General features: G+C 50.6%; 2 protein-coding genes across 3 annotated transcripts in view; both read left to right on the top strand.

Annotated features, from left to right (window-relative positions):
• The first annotated feature begins 6,503 nt into the window (after positions 1–6,503).
• SCAMP4 (secretory carrier membrane protein 4) overlaps positions 6,504–16,887 on the top strand; it is a 28,879-nt gene continuing 18,495 nt past the window's right edge. The window contains exon 1 of one of the 2 annotated variants that reach the window (XM_053581246.1): positions 6,504–6,633. In XM_053581246.1, coding sequence (XP_053437221.1) covers positions 6,519–6,633 — 115 coding nt within the window. In that variant the 5' untranslated portion in view covers positions 6,504–6,518. The remainder of the gene's footprint in view (positions 6,634–16,887) is intronic. The other variant, XM_053581250.1, reaches the window with a different exon arrangement.
• ADAT3 (adenosine deaminase tRNA specific 3) lies at positions 6,577–16,617 on the top strand. Its single transcript, XM_053581227.1, has 2 exons — positions 6,577–6,633; positions 15,306–16,617. The coding sequence occupies exon 2, from the start codon at positions 15,321–15,323 to the stop codon at positions 16,374–16,376; it is 1,056 nt and encodes a 351-aa protein (XP_053437202.1). The 5' UTR covers positions 6,577–6,633; positions 15,306–15,320; the 3' UTR covers positions 16,377–16,617.

The raw sequence follows: 16,887 nt of genomic DNA, 5'->3' as shown, positions 1-16,887 counted from the left end.
TCCGGACACAGGGGAAAGACCTTGTAGTGGAGCCGTTCTCTTTTGTAATTTTTTTTTCTTTTTTTTTAGAGATGGGAGGGATCTTGCTATATTGCCCAGACTGGCCTCTAACTCCCAGGCTCCAGAGATCCTCCCACCTCAACTTTGTGAGTAGCTGGGACTATGGGTATGGGTGCTTCGTGTCTGGCTTTGGACTCATTTATTTTTCTTTCTTTGCAGCAAAGCATTTTCATTACAATGGACTCATTTCTTGCCCACCCAGCCTGCTGGTGGCTGACCCAGGCTGCTGCTGTGGCTGCTTTTCTTTTTTCTTTTGGAGTGCCTGTGGCTCACTTTGGTGCCCTCAGTAGTGTGCCCTAGCATCATAGTTCACAGCAACCTCAAACTCTTGAGCTCAGGTGGTCCTTTTGCCTCAGCCTCCCAAATAGCTGGGACTACGGCTGCCACCATACCCAGCTACTTTTACAGACGGGATCTGGCTCTTATTAGACTAGTCTTGAACTCCTGAACTCAAGTAATCCACCTGCCTCAGACTCCCAGAGTGCTAGGATTACAGCCTTGAGCCACCACGCCCAGCCTGAGGCTGGCTTCTGACTAACTTCATGGCGCTCTCTGCTGCCACTAAGCTCACAGTTGGGGAACTGATTCTATGATTTCCCAACCTTTTGGTGCTGAGGATTATATTACTTTTGAAAGTTCTGGATGATGAACACTGTTAATAAAGAGACACCATGAATAAAGGCTCTTGGTTTATAAAAAACTGAAATAAAGACTCAAATTTGCTTAAGCTGAAAAACAAAACAAACAAAAAAACCATGAAGCAACGAAAAAGGGTAAAGGAGATCCGAACACTGTCCTAAAATATGCCACTTTGGCATGTTGATTAAAGAAACTGTCCGGGAGCGGTGGCTCACGTCTGTAATCCTAGCACTCTAGGAGGCCAAGGCAGGTGAATAGTTTGAGCTCACGAGTTCAAGACCAGCTTGCGCAAAAGTGAGACCCTATCTCTACTCAAAATAGGAGGGGGGAAAAAAACTGAGGCAAGAGGATCACTTGAGCCCAAGAGTTTGAGGTTGCTGTGAGCTATGATGCGACAGCCCTCTACCAAGGCCAGGAGCTTGAGACTCTGTGTCAAAAGAAAGAGAGAGAGAGAAAGAAAGAGGGAGGGAGGGAAGGAAGGAAGGAGAAAAAGAAAAAAAGAAATTGAGAACCACATGATGAAGAAACAGCTCTTTCTCTCTACCTCCCCTGCTTAAAATAAAATATAAAGAGTCCCTTCTGTGAAGAAAATTTATTTATTTTTTTTTTTTAGAGACAGAGCCTCACTTTATCATCCTTGAAAGAGTGCTGTAGTGTCACAGCTCACAGCAACCTCCAACTCCTGGGCTTAAGCGATTCTCTTGCTTCAGCCTCTCGAGTAGCTGGGACTATAGGTGCCTGCCACAACACTTGGCTATTTATTTGTTACAGTTTGGCCAGGGGTGGGTTCAAACCCGCCACCCTTGGTATATGGGCTGGCGCCCTACCCACTGAGCCACAGGCGCGGCCCTAAAGGGAATTTTTTTTAGTAAGTGTATCTATGCCTGAAAGCTGCTCCGTGAAGACTTTTATCACCTGAGAAACTTATCTGCACAACAAGGCAGACTTTGTTCACCACCCATTTCCTTTGTCTCCTTCCCACAATCTGTCTCCACTACACTCAGAAGCCTTGAACTCCTGTCTATGGCTCACTATTATATATATGTTTCCATCATCTGGCCACTTCCTTGAATCTTATATTTTTGTAGAACTCCTATGCATATGTATGTAATTAAAATTGTTTTTCTTCTGTTAATCTGTCTTAAGACAATTTAAATAGGGCGGCACCTGTGGCTCAGTGGGTAGGGCGCCAGTCCCATATACCAAGAGTGGCGGGTTTAAACACAGCCCCGGCCAAACTGCAACAAAAAATAGCTGAGTGGGCAGTGCCTGTGGCTCAAAGGAGTAGGACGCCAGCCCCATATGCTGGAGGTGGTGGGTTCAAACGCAGCCCTGGCTAAAAACTGCAAAAAAAAAAAAAATAGCTGAGCGTTGGGGTGGGTGCCTGTAGTCCTAGCTACTCAGGAGGTAGAGGCAAGAGAATTACCTAAGACCAGGAGTTGGAGGTTGCTGTGAGCTGTGTGACGCCACGGCAGTCTACCAAGGGCGATAAAGTGAGACTCTGTCTCTACAAAAAAAAAAAAAAAAAAGACAATTCATAGACCAGCCAAAGAACCTAGAAGGGTAGAAGGAAGTTTCTTCCCCTTCCAAGGAAAGATCAATCTGGATCCAGGTGTTTAAACCATGTTGTGAAGGCACAGGCTTCTCTTCCTTTTTGAGTTCTGCTCTCTGTTTTGGCTTCATTTCCAGACAAACTCAACCGTTGGGTGGCAAAAATGACTCTTGGCAGCCAGTTCCAGGCTTGGAACTACAGCATGATGACAGCCAGGCTTTGCTTATATTTCTTCCTTTCTTTCTCTCTTTTTTTTTTTTTTTTGAGACAGAGCCTCAAGCTGTCCCCCTGGGTAGAGTGCTGTGGTATCACAGCTCACAACAATCTCCAACTCCTGGGCTCAAGTGATTCTCCTGCCTCCGTCTCCCAAGTAGCTGGGACTACAGGCGCCTGCCACAATGCCCAGCTATTTTTTTGGTTGCAGCCATCATTGTTGTTTGGCGGGCCCAAGCTGGATTTGAACTGGCCAGTTCAGGTGTATGTGGCTGGCTCCTTAGCCACTTGAGCCATAGGCGCCGAGCCTTTTTTTTTTTTTTGGCAGAGTCTTACTCAGTTGCCCTGGGGTTGAGTGCTGTGGAGTCATAGCTCACAGGAACCTTAAACTCTTGGGCTCAGGTGATTCTCCTGCCTCAGCCTCCCGAATAGCTGGGACTACACGTGCCTGCCTGCCACAATGTCTGGCTAGTTTTAGAGACAGGGTCTCACTCTTGCTCAGGCTGGTCTCAAACTCCTGAGCTCAAGCAATCTGCCTGCCTCAGCCTCCCAGAGTGTTAGGATTACAGGTGTGAGCCACCACCCCAGGTCTTTGCTTATGTTTTAAACACATTCCCAAGGCCAAGACTGGTTCTTCTTTTTTTTGAGACAGAGCCTCAAGCTGTCACCTTGGGTAGAGAGCTCTGGTATCATAGCTCACAGCAACCTCCAACTCCTGGGCTCAAGCGATTCTCCTGCCTCTACCTCCCAAGTAGCTGGGACTACAGGCGTCCGCCACAACGCCTGGCTATTTTTTGGTTGCAGCCATCATTGTTGTTTGGTGGGCCCGGGCTGGACTTGAACCCACCAGCTCAGGTATATGTGGCTGGCGCCTTAGCCGCTTGAGCCAAAGGTGCCGAGCCTGATTCTTTTTTTTTGAGACAGAACCTCAAGCTGTCACCCTGGGTAGAGTGCTGTAGCATCACAGCTCACAGCAACCTCCAACTCCTGGGCTCAAGTGATTCTCCTGCCTCTGCCTCCTCAGTAGCTGGGATTACAGGTGCTGGCCACAACGACCAGCTATTTTTTGTTTGTCATTGTTGTTTGGTGGCCCCAGGCTGGATTTGAACCCGCCATCTCAGGTGTTATGTTGCTGGCGCCTTAGCCGCTTGAGCCACAGGCACTGAGCCTTTTTTTTTTGCTGTTTTTTGACTAGGGCTGGGTTTGAACCGCCACTTCTGGCATATGGGGCCGGCCTCCTACACCTCTGAGCCACAGGCACTGTCCAAGGCTGATTCTTAGTGGTTCAACTTAGGTCACACATCCATTCCTGAACCAATCACTGAGGCCAGGGGGAAGGAAATCCTCTGACTGGTAGGGCTGAATTGGCCGTGGTCTCTCTGGAACTACACGAACTGAGAATGTGGGAGGGGCAGTCTACTCCCCCAAAATTGGAGTGCTAGGGGAGGAGGAAAGGAAATTGGGGTGCTCTTGCCTAATGGGCACAATGTAAGGATATGTGGTACACCTCCTGGGTGAGGGGCACAACTATGATAGGGACCTTACATAACAAATGCAGACATTATAACTTAATCATTTGTACCCTCATAATAATCTGAAATTAAAAAAAATTAAGGTGTTATGTCCAGAGGGGGAGCTAAGCACTGGGTGGACAGAACAAAGATGCCAGTGTAGGGTCCAAGCATGAGCACAAGTGATTCCTCCATTTCTTGCTGATCCACTGATTGGGAATCATGGTGAATAATATTCCACTCTATGATAGACATTTAGTTTATCCATTCATCTGCTGGTGGACATTCAAGTTGTTCCCACCCTTTCACTACTATAAAAAAAAAAAAATGCTATGTGTGGCTCCGCGCCTGTGGCTCAAGTGGCTAAGGCGCCAGCCACATACACGAATCCAGCCTGGGCCTGCCAACAATGACGGCTGAAACCAAAAAATAGCCCAGCGTTGTGGTGGGTGCCTGTAGTCCCAGCTACTTGGGAGGCAGAGGCAGGAGAATCGCTTGAGCCCAGGAGTTGTAGGTTGCTATGAGCTGTGATGTCACAGCACTCTACCCAGGGTGACAGCTTGAGGCTCTGTCTCAAAAAAAAAATTTAAAAATGCTGTGTGCATACAAGGATCTACTTGAGTGCCTGCCTTCAATGTCTCTGGACATATACCTAGAAGTGGAATTGGTGGGCCATATGGCAATTGTATTTAAGTTTTTGAGAAACTTAAGTACAAACTGTGTTTCTATATCTGCACAATTTTACATCCCTATATGTACCTATCTGTAATTTTATTTATTTTTTTTTTTGAGACAGCTATGTCAACCAGGCTGGACTGTGTGGTACAATCATAGCTCACTGCAGCCACAAATTCCTGGGCTCAAGCAATCCTTCTGCCTTCCGAGCAGCTCCCGCCTGTATGTCTTTTTGTATTTTGAGCAATTAAGATATGCAACAAAAGACATTGAATATATTAATTTTCTCTTTATAGATGTAGAACGTCTAGGCTTTGCATCTAATGATTTGCCAAATAAAGGCCTTCTTTTTTGTATGATAAACAGGACCTCTGCTAGCTAGAGTGAGACGTCAGGAATGGAGAGATGTACATTTAAGCTAAAAAAAAAAAAAAAAAAAAAGAAGAAAAAGTGAATCTCCTATCAGGCTGATTTTTATTTAGAAAAGAAAAGAGACCTGCTGAAAGCAAGATCGTTTCCTGGAGTGCTGTTTTACCCAGAAATAGGTCCGGAGACCAGACAACATTTAGCAACAGTGAACAGAAACACAGGGTCACTTCACTCAGAGTCCGGCTGGGCTGAGGAGTGAGGCAGGGCCAGATGGACCACAGGAGATTCTTCCCTCTGGCTACCCTGTCCCAGGGAGGACACTTCATAACCTTGGCTGTGAATTCCTTGGTTTTTTCAGGAGGGTCACAGGGAGAAAATGGAAAAATGATTATAATTTCCCATTAGGGCCCTTTTATACTTGAATTTACCTTCTTACTTGAACAGTGGGGTTAAACCAGGCACCGTGGGCATTGGGGCCAGATGTTTTTCTGGGGTGGGGCCATACTGGGCCTTGCAGAGTGCTAGGAGCACCCACCAGTGCAACAACCACAAATGTCCCCAGACATTACCTAGTGTCCCCTTGGTGAGACCTTCTTGAGTTAGGGGATTCCACAAATCCCCAAGAGACTATGGGTCCCACAATCACATGACCTGATGAGGTCCTAGGAGGCTATACATGTTTAAATCCACTCTAGGTGGGGAGGGAGAGAAAAAGGAAGTGGGGGGGGGGAGGGCGCTAAGGGTCACCTGGTTTGTACCGCCTGCCTCATTGGGAGCTCATTCTGATGCCCAGAGTGAGCAGGGAGTGAAATTAGTTTTTATTCTAAATTATGAAAGCAGTCTCTTTCCCTCTAACCTGTGGACACTGGGCCGGATCTTCTTTGGGGTGAGGCCATCCTGGGCACTGCAGGGTACTAAGCGGTGTCCCTGCCTCCACCCACCTCATGCCAGGAATTCCCCCCATGCTCCCAGACACTGCCAGATTGAAGAAGGGGAGTTGAGAACCACCAGGTTAAACCTGTTCAACGGGAAGGAGTAACTGAAATTGCTCATAAAACGTTCATGTTTTGCCCAGGAGAGTCGAAAGGTCCCCTTCACCTACCGTACAAATGAGAAAACTGAGTCCCAGAATCAGTCGAGACCCCAGATGGGGCTCACCCTGGAGTAGTGAAGAGCAGAATTGGAAACCTAGCCCATCCAAGTCTGAGGACAGGCCTCATGGAGTAACTGCAGACAAGTATTGGGTCCCCATTCTGCCTCAATTTCCCCACTCTGCAGATCTCCCCCAAAGGGCCCCCAGGTTCCGGGTTTCCCTCGGCCCGCACATGGGTCTCGAACTGCTAACTCAGTGCTCACCTCGCGCAACACTGTCCGCCCTGCATTCAGTCACGTGAGCTCAACTCCTGAGAGGGGCGGAGCCAGAAGGCGGCACATGGGTTCCTGTGGGCATTGTAGTCTCAGCCCAGCCTCCGCCTGGCACCGACCTCGCCTCTGGAACTATGCTCCCGTCGTGCCCCGCGGCACCAGGCTGGAGGCGGAGTGGAGTGGAGCGGGGCGGGGCGGGCCCGTTGCTAAGACTTGGTGGATCGCCGCGGTGGAGCCAGGCTCCCTCAGGTAAGCGTACGGTGCCCGGTCCTCGGGTTCTTTAGGCCCAGGCTCCCGCAGAGGGGGACCGGGTACGGCAATGGTGGTTTCGGCAGTGGTGGGAGGGCGCTGGCCGAGTTGCGGGGCGAGGAGTGGGGCGGGGTCGGGCGGATCTGGAGCCGGCGGGTGGGCGGGCGGGGGTGCAGAAAGGCAGTGCGCGTGCGCTAGGCTGGGCCTCCTGACCCTGCTCCCGAGTCCCTTGCCTGTCGGTGCGTGCGCACGCCCCTGCGGCCCTCCCAGCGGGCCAGTGCGTCCAGCTACTTCCTGTGCGTTTGTTCCCAGTTCGTGGCAACTAGTCCACTGCTTCCGGGCTGTCTGTCTGCAGGACGCCCGCCTCACATTTGCCTTTAGGGGCCAATGTCCCTACTCCCCCCACCCCCGGTAGGGTAACCTGGTTCAGCTAAGAAAAGTATAGGACACCTCGTTAAATTTGAATGCTATTTTAAGCACTCTTAATGAATGTATATCTCAAAGATCACGTGAGAGATGCTAAATTTTTTTCTTGTTCATATGAAATTAATATACAACTGAGTGTCGTATATTGCCGTCTTCATTGAGGAACCTGTTATCAATGCAGATTTTAATAAGCATTGATAACCGGTTCCTCAGTGAAGGGGGCAGAGACCTCGAAACTTGGTAAAACAAATGCCACCCAGATTGTGTCCACGTCCTCAGACTGAGTATTGGCTATTCCTCTGTCTCTCCCCTGCTTCTCCCACCTTCCAGGCCCAGTTGTGGGTCACAGCTCCTTTGAGGAGCCCTTGTGGACACTGCCTGAGATGGTCATGCCATGGAGCTGTGGGCTCCTTTGGAGGGTATCTTGTCCCAAAAAAGCATGGGACCTCTCGTGTGTTTTCTAACGTTATGCTCTTGACCAATCAAATCTCCATTTTTTTCTTTTCTTTTCTCTTTCTTTTTTCTGAGACAGAGTATCACTTTGTTGCCGCTGGTAGAGCACCCTGGTGTCATAACTCATTGCAACCTCCAATTCTTGGGCTCAAGCAATTCTCTTGTCTTTTGGGGGGGCCACCTCTGGCATATGGGGCCAGCGCCCTACTCCTTTGAGCCACAGGCGCTGCCTCAAGCAATTCTCTTGCCTTAGCCTCCCAGGTAGCTGAGACTACAGGTGCTAGCCACAATGCCCAGCTTTTTTTTTTTTTTTTAATTAAATCATAGCTGTGTACATTAATGCAATTATGGGGTACAATGTGCTGATTTTATATACAATTTGAAATGTTTTCATCAAACCGGTTAACATAGCCTTCATGGCATTTTCTTAGCCAGCTATTTTTTAGAGATGGGGTCTCTAGCTCAGGCTATTTACTCATCTCGGCCTCCCAGAGTGCTGGGATTACAGGCGTGAGCCACCGCCCCTGACTCAAATCCCCATTTCACAGGGCTGGAAGCTGAGGCTCAGAGGGGTTAAGAGTGGGGCTTGAGCTCTCACTGCCAGGGGAAATGTCTGAGCTGAGCCTCTAAGACAGGTTCAGGGCTGCCAGGTATGTTCCCTGGTCAGTTACCCCAGGTTCGAACTCTGACTTGGGCTTGGGTTCCTTGTCTGTGGCATTAGATAACACCTCCCAACCTACACTTTACCAGGACTGTCAATTGACTAAACAGGACTTCTCATCCCTCCCCAGAGCATATCTAGCTGGGGCTATATTGCACTCCTGCTGGGATCTCAGGTCCACAGCCCATTTTGGGTGGGTACGATCACCCCCTATCCTGAGTTCTAGTGCTTTCCTTTTTCCTGGATAAGAGAATGGGTCAGGTAGTCCTAAGCTGCAGAAGGGCGTTGCTGTCAGGGGTCTCATCTCCCTGGTCCAGCCAGACCCTTCAGGGGTTGCAACAGGTAGGAAGGAGCTGCTTTGCCTGGTGCTCAATTACAAGGTATCGTACAACAATAAATGTAAATGGACTGTACAGCCCCATCATTTCAACTGTTGCCATGATATTTTAACTTTTCCCTAGGTGGCAGGCCCTAGCCTCTTTGTGTCACTTGTTTTGTTTTTCTTTTTCTTTTCTTTTTCTTTTTTTTTTTTTGTAGAGACAGAGTCTTACTGTACCGCCCTCGGTAGAGTGCCGTGGCGTCACACGGCTCACAGCAACCTCTAACTCTTGGCTCAGCCTCTCAAGCAGCAGGGACTATAGGCGCCCGCCAGAATGCCCGGCTATTTTTTGGTTGCAGTTTGGCCGAGGCCGGGTTTGAACCCGCTACCTTCGGTATATGGGGCCCTACTCACTGAGCCACAGGCGCCACTCTCTTTTTTTTAAGACAGTGTCTCACTATATTGCCCTTTGGTAGAGTGCTGTGGTGTCACAACCCACAGCAACCTCAAACTCTTTTTTTTTTTTGCAGTTTTTGGCCCGGGCTGGGCTTGAACCTGCCACCTCCAGCATATGGGGCTGGCACCCTACTCCTTTGAGCCACAGGCGCAGCCCATCAAATTCTTGGGCTTAAGCAATTCTCTTGCCTCAGCCTCCCAGGTAGCTGGGTATACAGGCGCCCACCACAATGCCTGGCTATTTTTGTGCTGCAGTTGTCATTGTTTAGCTGGCCTGGGCTGGGTTCAAACCCATCACCCTTTGTGTATGTGGCTGGCGCCATAACCACTGTGTTTTGTTTTTCATCAGAGAGAGGTTGTCCTCTTAGAAGGACAAACAAGGCTGTGTTTGTCTTTTATGCTGGAGACAGTGGAGCTTTTGTGGTCCAGTCAGGCTGTGGGGTCCTGGGTGTGGTATGTGGCACAGGAGGATCAGCAAGTTGCCTCCTGTGGGCCCTGCCTGGCACAGAGCCTCCAGTGGCAGCAGATGCAGTGTTGTCAGGCACCCAAGGAACACAGAGGTCACCTCCATGCCCTTCGGCTGTTCACTCTCATCCCATCAGTATCTCGCGTTCTATTCATTTGCCAAACTTGTATCATGGGGTCAGACATGGTTAGGTTCAGACACCCTCAATGTGCCCTTTAAGGCAACTGGCCTGTAAATAAATGGGGGCATGTTGGTTGTCCATTATATGGGGTACCCTGGCTGCCGAGACATGAGCCCACATGCACGATGTGGAGTAAAACCCCACAGTTGTGAACTGACTGAAAAACATCTCTGTCCAGGTTGGACTGTCCTCATGAAGACCCCAGTGGGGACTTGTGTTAGGGGCAGGCAATGGCATTTGAGGTCATTCAGAATCATTTTAAGATTTTTCTGGCCGGGTGCAGTGGCTTACTCCTATAATCTTAGCACCCTGGGAGGCCAAGGCAGGAGGATCACTTGAGCTCAGGAGTTTGAGACAAACTTGAGCAAGCACAGCACCCTGTCTCTACTAAGAATAGAAAAATTAGGCTAAGCGTGATGGCTCATGACTGTAATCCTGGCACTCTGGGAGGTGAAGGTGAGAGGATTTCTTTTTTTTTTATTTTTGGCTAGGGCTGGGTTTGAACCTGCCACCTCTGGCATATGGGACCAGCACCCTACCCCTTTGAGCCACAGACGCTGCCCGAGAGGATTTCTTGAGTTCAGGCATTCAAGACCAGCCTCAGCAAAAGCAAGGCTCTACTAAAAATAGAAAAGCTATCCTGGCGTGGTGGTGCATGCCTGTAGTCCCAGCTACTTGGGAGGCTGAGGCAAGAGGATCATTGAGCCCAAGAGTTGTGGTTACTGTGAGCTAGGATGCCATAGCACTCTACTCAGGGTAACAGAGTGAGACTTTGTCTCAAAAAGAAAAAACAGAAAGAAAGAAAGAAAAATTAGTGCCTGTGGTCCCAGCTACTTGGGAGGCTGAAGCAGGAGAATCACTTGAACTCAGGAGTTTGAGGTTGCTATGTGCTAGGCTGATAGCACGACAATTTAGCCTGGGCAATAGAGTGAGACTCTGTCTTAAATTTTTTTTTTCTGCAGTTCATCTCTAATACCATCTAAGGCAGTACCCGCTGATAGAAATACAGTGTGAAGGCTGGGTGAGGTGGCTCACACCTGTAATCCTCACACTGTGGGAGGCCAAGGTGGGTGGATTGCCTGAATTCAGAAGTTCAAGACCAGCCTGAGCCGGAGTGAAACCCTGTCTCTAGTAATAGCCAGGTGTTGTGATGGGCACCTGCAGTCCCGGCTACTTGAGAGGCTCAGGCAAGAGAGTTGCTTGAGCCCAAGAGTTTGAGGTTGTTGTGAGCTATGATGCACTTTGACACTCTACTGAGGGTGACAAATGAGAATGTGCTTCAAAAAAAAAAGAAAGAAAGAAATATAGTGTAAGCCAAATAGGTAGTAAGTTTTATTTATTTATTTTTTAGAGACAGCATCTCATCATGTTGCCCATACTAGGCTCCACCTCAAGTGATCCTCCTGCTTGCTGCCCAGGTGGCTGGGTCTACAGGTGTGCTCCACCACACCAGGACTAATTTTTCGGGGTTTTCCCTAAATTGCCCATATTATCTCTCATGTAATGAGAAGGAAAGAAAATATGATTTATGTATAGGAATGAGTAGCATGACTCTTCCTAGAACAGAATCTCTTGGATGTCTGTTATAGTTTGTTTGGGAGCTGTAACAAAATACTATAAACTAGGTGGCTTATAAATAAATGACAGAGATTTGTTTCTCACTGTCTGGAGGCTGGAAGTCCCATATGAGGGCACCAGCAAATCTGAGGGCTGTCTGATTCATAAATGGCACCTTCTCCCTGTGTCCTCACCTGGTGAAGGGACCAACTAGCTCTCTGGAGCTAGGACACTAGTCTCATCATTGGGCACGATCCCTTGACATGGTCCCTTCCAAAGGCCCCACCTCCTGATACCACTGCCTAGGGATAAGGATTTCTTTTTTTTTTAGAGACAGAGTCTCATTTTTTTGCCCTCGGTAGAGCGCATGGCATCTCAGCTCACAGAAACCTCCAACTCCTGGGCTTAGATTCTCTTGCCTCAACCTCCCGAGTAGCTGGGCAACAGGTGCTCGCCACAACGTCCAGCTATTTTTTGTTGCAGTTTGGCCGGGGCCAGGTTCGAAACCACCACCCTCGGTATATGGGGCTGGCGCCCTACTGACACAGCCACAGGTGCCATCCGGGGATGAGGATTTCAAAGGGTTGGGGTGGGGAACACACATTACAGTGATGCAGCTGCCTGTGCGCTATGCTGAGAATTATTTCCTCAACAGTCAGTGTTCCCTGCTCTGTGCTCAGCTGGCAAGGCAGCCCTCCAGGAAATGACAGAGCCATGAGGGAATAGCCCTCCATCCTTTAGCGGTCTTTTCCCAATACCCGATTTGTGGCTTGGTGGTAGTGAAGGTCAGATGAGAGGCCCCAGGTGAAGATGGTGCTTTCTGCCTGGCTGGAGGTGCCCATTCTGGCTTTGACTGAGGCATCTGTCTCTGCGGGGGTTGGGGAGGGCTGCTGTGCCTTTTGGAGTCCCCCATTGTGATTGCTTCTTATTCATGTTCCTACTCCTGCTTCAGCTTTCTGCAGGTAGGGGCATGAGGCTGCTTTGGCTGTGTGTTTTCATCTGGGTTCTTTCTTTGATCTCCTGCTTTTTGCCTTTCTCCATGTTGATGTCAACCAAGCTGTTCAAAGCCTCTTTCAATCCAAAGTAAGGCAGAGCCAGAGGGTAGCTGGACTGTGGAGCATCCTGGAAGGATGTTTTCTCTCCTTCCTGGGCTGTGTTGATGTTGCAACCACTTTCTTGAGGGACTAGTCCCAGGCTCAGCCATGACTGAGTGTCTCCACTCCCCTGTGCCACCAGGCGCCAGAGTGTGAGTGAGCTCACAGTGTTTTTCTGTCACATGGACAGTATATTGAGACCACTTCCGGGCTTGGCAATTCATGGGGGGACCCCCATGGTTTGTGCAGTTTAGGCCAGGAGCCTGCTGTGTCAGTAAGGGGGGCATCCCCATGCCTAGGCTCTCAGACTCCCTTGCAGAGCAGCCTCATTAGCACATCTGAGGATACAGCCCTGCAAACCCCATTCTGCTCCATTCTGCTGGTGTGGCTATGTGTGCGTCCCAGCACCATGGCCATTTCCTCCTTGGGTTCTGCCTCCAGGTGTCAGACTGAGACACTCAGGAGGTGCGTTGGGGCCCTAACTGCTGGGGTGGAGATCAAACAGGCTCTGGCATTGGCACATTGCTCAAGACAGATGGGGGAGTGGTGGACTGGTGGGGGAGTGCCTGGCCAGCTGAGTGGTGTGGCTTTAGGGTGACAAGGTGGAGGTAATGGCAGAGATTAGGGAGCCAGGGTGCTGTGCTCCAGGGTCCCTGTGTGTGAGGTCCCTGCAAGGCTACCTATTCCCACAGGCTGGCACCTAAGTCACCTGCTTCTCTGCTCCATGCTCTCTCCTGCAGACAGGCTATCCTCCTAAGGGTCTGTGAGCCAGGGGACCCCACCCACCTTACCCTCACTTTCCTCATCTGTTCTGGTGATGTCTGGCTGTGTGCCCTGCAGTTAGGGAGCATCAGCTAAAAGGGCATGTTCCCAGGCTAGCACACTGGGGAGCACTCTCAGCTCCTAAGGCTGCCTCGGGCCTGGCCCACCTCCTAGCAGTCCTGTTCCTCTAGGGCCTCTGCTATGACTAAGGAGGTGGAGACCCTTGGAGAGGCCAAGGCCCTACCAGATAGCCAGGGTCTGCCATCAAGGGATAGGAAGGTGGGCCTGTTGAGGGAGCGGTACTCCAGGCTTGCATTTTGTTGCCTTTCTTCTGTGCAGCCTCTCGCAGACCCGGTTATAGCCTTTTTTTTTAAATGTTTTTTGTATTATTTATTAATTTTATCCCTTCTATTTCTCTCATTCTGGGCGTGAATCAGATGTGGGTTAGTTGAATTAATCCTAATTATCTTTTTTTTTATTAAATCATAGCTGTGTACATTAATGTGATCCCTAATTATCTTGTTTACCTCTCTGGCAGTTTTTTTTTTTTTTTTTAGATTTTTATTATTTTTATTTTTTTTTTTAGACAGAGTCTCAAGCTGTTGCCCTTGGTAGAGTGTGGTGACGTCACAGCTCACAGCAACTTCCAACTCTTGGGCTTAAGCGATTTTCTTACCTCACCCTCCCAAGTAGCTAGGACGACAGGTGCTCACCACGACCAGCTATTTTTTGGTTTTAGTTGTCATTGTTGTTTGGCAGGCCCAGGCTAGATTCTAACCCACCAGCTCCAGTGTATGTGACTGGTGCCCTAGCCGCTTGAGCTACAGGCGCTGAGCCAGGTTATAAGCCTTTTACAGAAACTACCTGCGTATGGATATTCAGCATTAATGCTGGGCCGCATGCTGTCCTGGCAGGTAGTCCCTTGACCCCCAAACCTAATCTGTTTGTTTTCTGTCACCACATAGCAAACTATCTCAAATCTAGCTGGGAGCCAGGGAACTCTGCCTGTCAGCTCCCAGCTCTATAGGTCAGGCCTAGACGGGACCGGGTCCCGGTGGGAGCCAGGAGTTGGCTAGGGCTGTGTTTTTTATCTGGATGCCTGACTGGTGAAGAATCTGTTGCTGACTCATGTAAGCTGTTGCCAGAATGCAGGTCCTTGCTGCTGTGGGACTAGGGTCCCTGAAGCCTTGGTGGGCCATGGCCACTCTCAATTCCTTTCCATGTTTCCCTTATATCTTTTTTTTTTTTTTTTGTAGAGACAGAGTTTCACTTTATGGCCCTTGGTAGAGTGCCATGGCATCACACAGCTCACAGCAACCTCCAACTCCTGGGCTTAAGTGATTCTCTTGCCTCAGCCTCCCGAGTAGCTGGGACTACAGGCGCCTGCCACAACGCCCAGCTATTTTTTTTTGTTGTTGTTGCAGTTCGGCTGGGGCCGGGTTTGAACCCGCCGCCGTCAGTATATGGGCCCGGCGCCTTACCGACTGAGCCACAGGTGCCGCCCGTTTCCCTTATATCTTAAAACCAGCCATGGCGGGCGGCGCCTGTGGCTCAGTGAGTAGGGCGCCGGCTCCATATGCCGAGGGTGGCGGGTTCAAACCAGCCCCGGCCAAACTGCAACAAAAAAATAGCCGGGTGCTGTGGCGGGCGCCTGTAGTTTCAGCTGCTCAGGAGGCTGAGGCAGGAGAATCGCGTAAGCCCAAGAGTTAGAGATTGCTGTGAGCCGTGTCTCTACAAAAAAAAAAAACCAGCCATAGCATATCAGCTGCTTGTCCTTCTGACCTCTGACTCCAGAAATGCAGAAAACAGATCAGTGGTTACCTAGGGCTCATGTGTGGGCTTGTGTATGAGTTTGTCTTTGGGATGACGAAGATGTTCTGAGATTTGACAGTGGTAGTTCCACAACTCCAAGCATATTAAGAGCCACTGAGGGCGGCGCCTATGGCTCAAAGGAGTAGGGCGCCGGCCCCATATGCCGGAGGTGGCGGGTTCAAACCCAGCCCCAGCAAGAAACTGCAAAAAAAAAAAAGAGCCACTGAATTGCACACTTTAAAATGATATATTTCATGGTATGTGAATTACATCTCTATTTTAAAAACCAATGGCAGTTTAAACTCTGTGCAACCCAGGAGTTGGCAGGATGAGAGAGGGTATGGCCAGGGCTGGCACTCTCTCACAGGCCCTAGGTCCAGCATGCTCAGCCTCAGAGAGTCATGTTCTTCTGGGACAGACCCTGGCTCGCCCAAGCTCCTTGCAGCTGATGGATGGCGCCTCTGCTCCATCTCTGTCTCCCACAGTCAGCCTCACCAAGGATGGAGCCTGTCCTGGGCATTATGGAGCAGTGTGAGCAAGAGAAGACTGGGAGCCTGGATCGGGATCCAGTGCCATGGCAGGCCCTCCCTGTCCTGTCGGAGCAGCAGTCTGGGGACGTGGAGCTGGTGCTGGCATATGCCGCGCCTGTCTTGGACAAACGCCAGACCTCGCGCCTCCTCAAGGAGGTGTCCGCAGTCTACCCACTTCCCTCCCAGCCACACCTTAAGCGGGTGCGGCCTAGCCAGGATGCCAGCGGCCCCCATGCACTGGAGTTGTTGCTATGCCTGGCGGATACAGCCCCAGGCATGCGCTCACTGGCTGAGCTCCTCCCACAACCAGCTGTGGACCCCCGTGGTCTGGGACAGCCCTTCCTGGTGCCTGTACCTGCCAGGCCTCCTCTGACCAGGGGCCAGTTTGAGAAGGCTCGGACCCACTGGCCCACATCCTTCCATGAGGACAAGCAGGTGACCAGTGCCCTGGCTGGGCAACTCTTCTCAGCACAGGAGCGGTCTGCCATGGAGAGCCACATGGAGCGGGCTGTGAAAGCAGCCCAGTGGGCAGCTGCACAGGGCCTGAGGGCTGTGGGGGCTGTAGTGGTGGATCCAGCCTCGGGCTGCGTTCTGGCCACAGGCCATGATTGCAGCAGCATGGCCAGCCCCTTGCTGCATGCAGTCATGGTGTGCGTGGACCTTGTGGCCCAAGGCCAGGGTCGGGGTACCTATGACTTCAGACCCTTCCCTGCCTGCTCTTTCACACCTGCTGCTGCCTCCCAGGACATCCGCGTGGGCACTGTGCGCAAGCTGGATGAGGATGAGGATGGCCTCCCCTACGTGTGCACTGGCTATGACCTCTATGTCACCCGTGAGCCCTGCACCATGTGTGCCATGGCCTTGGTGCACTCACGCATCCTGCGAGTCTTCTATGGGGCGCCCTCTCCTGATGGTGCTCTGGGCACTCGCTTCCGCATCCACGCACAGCCTGACCTCAACCACCACTTCCAGGTGTTCCGTGGCGTGCTGGAGGACCAGTGCCACCAGCTGGACCCTGACACCTAGGGTTTATGCCTCTCCTGCTTATGGAGCATTCTCTGCTCCTGGCCATCCACATCTTCCAGGGCCTGCACTCCTGTCTGTGGATTATAAGGACACTCACTGCCTGCACAGTGCCACACTCTCTAGGCCCGGCAGCAGGGAGCATCTGGGACAAGCTTTCTGTGGACTCAGCTCCACCCTGGAGCCTTGAAGCTGCATTTGTATCTCCTTTGTCAGGTTTGTGAGAAAACAACTCTGACATGTGAAAATAAACCAAAAAAAAAAAAAAAAACAAGTGGGTGTCCGTGGACAGAAGTGGTCCCGGGGTTGGGTGGGATCCCCCATGGGCAGGGGGACTAGTATGGGGAAGGCGCCTCTGAGCCAAGTGCAGTCCAAAGCCTGGGCCTGCCCCAGGCAGTTCCTCTCTGTTGCTTTGGGGTTCTGGGAGGTTCCAGGCGCACCTGGATATGGGTATAGTTCTATCTGACTGCAGCAAGCTGACCTGACAGCTCTCTCTCAGGCTGTCCCATTTACT

Source organism: Nycticebus coucang, chromosome 2, assembly GCF_027406575.1.
Source record: "Nycticebus coucang isolate mNycCou1 chromosome 2, mNycCou1.pri, whole genome shotgun sequence".
Lineage (NCBI taxonomy): Eukaryota > Metazoa > Chordata > Mammalia > Primates > Lorisidae > Nycticebus > Nycticebus coucang.
Note: the sequence above shows the minus strand (reverse complement) of the source record. Positions and strands in the feature narration are given on the sequence as shown.